Source organism: Lagenorhynchus albirostris, chromosome 8, assembly GCF_949774975.1.
Source record: "Lagenorhynchus albirostris chromosome 8, mLagAlb1.1, whole genome shotgun sequence".
In the NCBI taxonomy this organism is placed as follows: domain Eukaryota; kingdom Metazoa; phylum Chordata; class Mammalia; order Artiodactyla; family Delphinidae; genus Lagenorhynchus; species Lagenorhynchus albirostris.
Window position 1 is genome coordinate 105,655,226 of NC_083102.1, and position 6,424 is coordinate 105,661,649.

The 6,424-nt window shown below is 41.1% G+C and overlaps 1 protein-coding gene across 1 annotated transcript; it reads left to right on the forward strand.

The window, feature by feature from the left end:
* The first annotated feature begins 4,126 nt into the window (after positions 1-4,126).
* Positions 4,127-5,785, forward strand: LOC132524916 (elongation factor 1-alpha 1-like). Its single transcript, XM_060157533.1, has one exon. It carries the CDS (start codon positions 4,188-4,190, stop codon positions 5,574-5,576), a length of 1,389 nt encoding a protein of 462 aa, XP_060013516.1. The 5' UTR covers positions 4,127-4,187; the 3' UTR covers positions 5,577-5,785.
* Positions 5,786-6,424: the final 639 nt, after the last annotated feature.

A 6,424-nucleotide genomic window follows, 5' to 3' on the forward strand; every position in this document is an offset into this window, starting at 1 on the left:
CTCTACCAAAAATACCAACTCAACCACAATCCTGAGTAGCAAGAACCTCTGATGTATTTCTATTATCAAGGCTGTCCTTACTAACAGATTTTATAGGTGGAATTGTTTGGAGAATTGATGCCATCTTCTTTTGCAAGTGCCCCATTGAAAATTCACTATTCTTAGTGTTTTAAATAGCAATATATTTTATTGCTCATTTATAATGATATATAAAATAAAAACCCACCAGGGAAGGTCACACAATACCTTGTGTTTACATTAAGGATGCTCAGTGCCTGTTCACAGACAGGTAAGCCTCTGTGAGAGAGATAAAGATAAATGACAGAGAAAGACTCACACAGGCTTAGCTTTGAGCAAAATGGGCCCTAGGACTTTTCTTTTAAATTGATGTTTCTGTATGACTTCTTACCTCTCTCTACTAAGTAACTATTGCTCTTCTTTCATTAGGATATATTTTGATATTGCCTGGACATTTAGGCATGCACGAAATGGAGACAAGGAAAAGAAAAAACAAAGTTCCACAAATATAATTTGAAATAATTAACACCAGAGTACCAAAGATGATCTTCATCTGCCCAACAAATTTCACATATAGAAGCCAATGGCCATCCTTTTGGCCCCTGAAAGTTCATTCTCTTTCAAATACTTCTGTGAGTTCTAGAATGGTTTGTGCAGTCACACAAAGCACAAACTCTATTACGTAGAAGGAAGTCGAGCGGAGGTTTGCATATGGACACTTACTGTCCTCTTCCTACGTGGAGGGAACAACTTGACAGAAAGTGTTTTCTTTACTGAGGCCTAGAGTCATTTCTCTCTGGTGACAGCACTGGAAAAAGAGCAAGGGGGCAGCTAACCAGGGAAATCTGTGCCACCTCTCAACTGACAATGTAGTCCTATTCACAGACTCTGCAGAAAAAGAGAAATTGACTGCTTGGAAAAACTAGGCAGTGAAAGTCAAATAAATTGCTGAAAATGTGCTAGGCTTTGTCCTCCAAGAATGGGAAAGACGTGTCTACAGATGTTTTTACCTGTAAATTTCAAAAGTACTTGTACTAAAAATTGCAAACATTTTCAAGACAGTTCTATTTACAAATGTTTCTTTCAAACTTTCTGGATTAGAATAATATGGTGTGATGCTGGAAAAAAAATAGCTATCAGATAGTGGGGAACTACAGAACTGGAAAGTCAAATCTGATATACACTTTCAAAGATGTGAAGGAACACATTAAAATGGTTATGTAAAGTATAATTTCCTCAGGAAAAAATTTAATATAGATTACAGGATTTAAGGGACTGATTTACTGTACATTGAGAAAAATATTAGTAATCAATAAGAAGAAAATATCAATTTTGTGTAAGATACAGGATTTTTTTTCTATCAAAATATCATCTTCCCCAAACCGCACTCCGTTAAGGAAGCTTCAGCTAATGTATTACAAATTTACTGGGTGGAAGATGATATACAGGAAAATATTTCACTGTCTAAGTTAAGCATTTTCCACCACCACCACCCCTAAAATATATTTATTATTATTATTTTTTTTTTCGGTACGTGGGCCTCTCACTGCTTTGGCCTCTCCCATTGCGGAGCACAGGCTCTGGATGCGCAGGCTCAGTGGCCATGGCTCACGGGCCTAGCCACTCAGCGGCATGTGGGATCTTCCCTGACCGGGGCACGGACCCGTGTTCCCTGCATCAGCAGGTGGACTCTCAACCACTGTGCCACCAGGGAAGCCTCCAAAATATATTTAAAGTGAAATTTTGGAGAGAACAATGAGTGTCACACTTCCTCTGCTACTGTATCTTAGCAAGTAAATATCTGTGCAACAAAATTGCTCTATGGAAGTTTAGATGTTTTGATCTCATATACTATTTTAGAAATTCTTCAGGAAACTTTAGTCTTATATACAGGAGTGATTAAATATCATGGACATATGTACAAAATCAATTCAACTATGGGGATTCATATGTGAAATCTGAATATTTATTTTTATGTAATATGTTTTGATGGTGTTCCCTGAAATTTTTTTATTACTCATTTTTTCCAGCACATGACTGTTGATTTTGTGGATTTATTCTTAGGTTTTAGGTTGACAGTTGAAAAATGTGATGTTTAGGTAATAAGATGTTCCAAATTTGAACTGTAACACTTTAAAAATTATATTTTAATTGCTAATACATATCAAGTATTGTTTTTAGTCACTTGTTGTTATAAAGATTCATAAAATAAAATATCAGTTCTCTATTGGCTTATGTGCTAATGAGGGAGTGTGGATATCAAATATATTACATTATCATAAGGTCAATATAAAATTGTATAAAATGCTATTGGATATTATTAATCATATTTAAATTATTTAACATAGGTTGTATGTTAAATGTTAAATTATTTAACATTTAACAAAATGTTGTATTATGAATGATGCATACTGTATAATACATAATTCATAACTAACATATGACAATTTATAAATATATGCCTAAGTTTATATATAATCTATATAAATATATAATAAATTTAATGGATTTTCTAAAATGAATAACTTTAATATTATCAAAAGAGATCAAAAATTATTTATAAGCCACTGACAACAGGACCATCACTGCAGCAATCGTTAAATCCCCCCAAACCTTTTTATAAAAGATCAAAAGAGATAGAAAAATTAGTAATTCACAGATGACACATTCACTGAAGCTATATGGCCAGATCCTCTAAGAACCACTGAGGGTGAATGTGTGGCCAGACTGTTCCACAGCATCAGATCCTTGCTTGGTCAGCTGCTGTCCAGTGGTAGCAGAGAAGAGATAGGTGAACACTGAGGGACCATACAAGTCATGGAACCCAGGATTAACAAACAAAAACTTGATTTCAAAAGAAGCTAAAACAATCTTCAATACTGTAAGAAGAACTTGCAGCCTCCAGGTTTCTGACACATGTAAAAAAAAAAGACCCAGGGAAGCACACAGAGGAGATCAAACCATTACAGCCTAAATCCCCAGGCATCCCTCAATGTACTACAAATAGTCTTTTTCAGAAAGACAAAGACCTACCCTGAAGGAAAGCTACTGGGGACATAATCCATGCTGAGAAGATAGGAGCACTAGGAATCCCACAGAAAGACTGCTTAGATGCCAGGGGTAAATGGATCCAAAGTAAATAGATCTCAGAAAACAATATTCCAGAATAGCATAGTATTAAAAATGAATCGTTACTTCAGAAGGCAAGGCCTATAGCATGCAGGACAACAGAGTTACAATCACACTAAACCTGAGATGTAGAGCCACAGCCACACAAAGAGGCCATGTTTTGAATACTAAACAGTAATTACAGACAAGGACATCCCTGAGCATGAAGTTCATCAAAACTCCTACAGAAGAAGCTCCTACTGTATTATTATATTATTATTATTATTATTATTAAGCTCCTACTGTATTATTCAGGGTTCTCCAGAGTAACAGAACCAATAGGAGATGGGTATCTCTCTCTCTCTCTCTCCCCCCCTCTCTCTCTCTCTCTCCCTGAAGAGATTATTACAAGAAATTGGCTCACTTAATTATGAAGGCTGAGAAGTCCCAAGATCTGCAGTCAGCAAGATGGAGACCAGGAAGAGCTGATAGTGTATTCCAGTCTGAGTTCAAAGGCCTGAGCACCAGGAGAGCCAATGCTGTAAGTTCCAGTAGAAAGACTACAGGCTTGAGAACTAAGAGCTCTTGATATTTCACTTTGAGTCTGAAGGCAGGAAAAGACCAATGCCCCAGCCAGAAGGCAGTCAGACAGGAAAAACAACTCAGTATATTTTTGTTCTTTTCAGGTTTTCAGTTGATAGGGTGAGACCTACCTACCTTAGGGAGGGCAATCTGCTTTACTCAGTCTTCTGATTCAAGCATTAATCTCCTCCAGAAACATCCTCACAAAGGGACCTTCAAGATGGCGGAGGAATAATATGTGGAGGTCACCTTCCTCCCCACAAATACATCAGAAATACAACTACATGTGGAACAGAACACCTACTGAACACTGGTAGAAGACCTCAGACTTCCCAAAAGGCAAGAAGCTCCCCATGTACCCGGGTAGGGCAAAAGAAAAAAGAAAAACCAGAGACAAAAGAATAGGGATGGGCTTTTTCGCAACGGGTTTGCCGCCAGGATACAGGTGTCGTGAAAACCACCATTAAACCTAAGCAAAAATGGGAAAGGAGAAGACGCACATCAACATCGTTGTCATTGGACACGTAGATTCGGGGAAGTCCACCACTACTGGCCATCTGATCTACAAATGTGGTGGGATCGACAAGAGAACCATTGAAAAGTTTGAGAAGGAGGCTGCCGAGATGGGGAAGGGCTCCTTTAAGTATGCCTGGGTCTTGGACAAACTGAAAGCTGAACGTGAGCGTGGTATCACCATTGATATATCCCTATGGAAATTCGAGACCAGCAAGTACTATGTGACCATCATTGATGCCCCAGGACACAGAGACTTCATCAAAAACATGATTACAGGCACATCCCAGGCTGACTGTGCTGTCCTGATTGTTGCTGCTGGTGTTGGTGAATTTGAAGCAGGTATTTCCAAGAATGGGCAGACCCGTGAGCATGCCCTTCTGGCCTACACTCTGGGTGTGAAACAACTAATTGTTGGAGTTAACAAAATGGATTCCACCGAGCCACCATACAGCCAGAAGAGATACGAGGAAATTGTAAAGGAAGTCAGCACCTACATTAAGAAAATTGGCTACAACCCAGACACGGTAGCATTTGTGCCAATTTCTGGCTGGAATGGCGACAACATGCTGGAGCCAAGTGCTAACATGCCGTGGTTCAAGGGATGGAAAGTCACTCGTAAAGATGGCAATGCCAGTGGAACCACACTGCTTGAAGCTCTGGATTGCATCCTGCCACCAACTCGCCCAACTGACAAACCCTTGCGTTTGCCCCTTCAGGACGTCTACAAAATTGGTGGTATTGGCACTGTCCCTGTGGGTCGAGTGGAGACTGGTGTTCTCAAACCTGGCATGGTGGTCACCTTTGCTCCAGTCAATGTGACAACTGAAGTGAAGTCTGTTGAAATGCATCATGAAGCTTTGAGTGAAGCCCTTCCTGGGGACAATGTGGGCTTCAATGTCAAGAACGTGTCTGTCAAAGATGTTCATCGTGGCAATGTAGCTGGTGAAAGCAAAAATGACCCACCGATGGAAGCAGCTGGCTTCACAGCTCAGGTGATTATCTTGAACCATCCAGGCCAAATCAGTGCTGGCTATGCACCTGTGCTGGATTGTAACACGGCTCACATTGCCTGCAAGTTTGCTGAGCTGAAGGAGAAGATTGATCGTCGTTCTGGGAAAAAGCTGGAAGATGGCCCCAGATTCTTGAAATCTGGTGATGCAGCCATCGTTGATATGGTTCCTGGCAAACCCATGTGTGTTGAGAGCTTCTCTGACTATCCTCCTCTGGGCCACTTTGCTGTTCGTGACATGAGACAGACGGTTGCTGTGGGTGTCATCAAAGCAGTGGACAAGAAGGCAGCTGGAGCTGGCAAGGTCACCAAGTCTGCCCAGAAAGCTCAGAGGGCTAAATGAATATTATCCCCAATACCTGCCACCCCGGTCTTAATCAGTGGTGGAAGAACGGTCTCAGAACTGTTTGTCTCAATTGGCCATTTAAGTTTAATAGCAAAAGACTGGTTAATGATAACAATGCATCGTAAAACCTTCAGAAGGAAAGGAGAATGTGTTGTGGACCATTTGTTTTGTGTGTGGCAGTTTTAAGTTATTAGTTTTTAAAATCAGTACTTTTTAATGGAAACAACTTGACCAAAAATCTGTCACAGAATTTGAGACCCATTAAAAAAGTTTAATGAGAAAAAAAAAAAAAAAAGAATAGGGATGGGATCTGCACCTCTGGAAGGAAGCTGTGAAGGAGGAAACGTTTCCACACACTAGGAAGCCCCTTCACTGGCGGAGATGGGGAGTAGGTGGGTGGGGAAGCTTCAGAGCCACGGAGGACAGCACAGCAATGGGGGTGCAGAGGGCAAAGCAGAGAGATTCCCGCACAGAGGATCAGTGCCGATCAGCACTCACCAGTCTGAGAGGCTTGTCTGCTCAACCGCCCAGGTGGGTGGGGGCTGGGAGCTGAGGTCATGGCTTCCAAGGTCAGATCCCAAGAGAGGACTGGGTTTGGCTGCATGAACACAGGCTGAAGGGGGCTAGTGCCCCACAGTTAGCTGGGAGGGAGTCTGGGAAAAAGTCTGGAATGGCCTAAGAAGTAAGAGACCATTGTTTCCAGGTGCACGAGGAGAGAGGATTTAGAGCACCGCCTAAATGAGCTCCAGAGATGGACACAAGCTGTGGCCATCAGTGCAGACACCAGAGACAGGCATGAAATGCTAAGACTGCTTCTGCAGCAACCAAGAAGCCTGTGTGCAAGC

Coding starts and splice junctions, on each gene's coding strand:
- LOC132524916 (XM_060157533.1), top strand. CDS start 4,188: ATGGGAAAGGAGAAGACGCACATCAACATCGTTGTCATTGGACACGTA.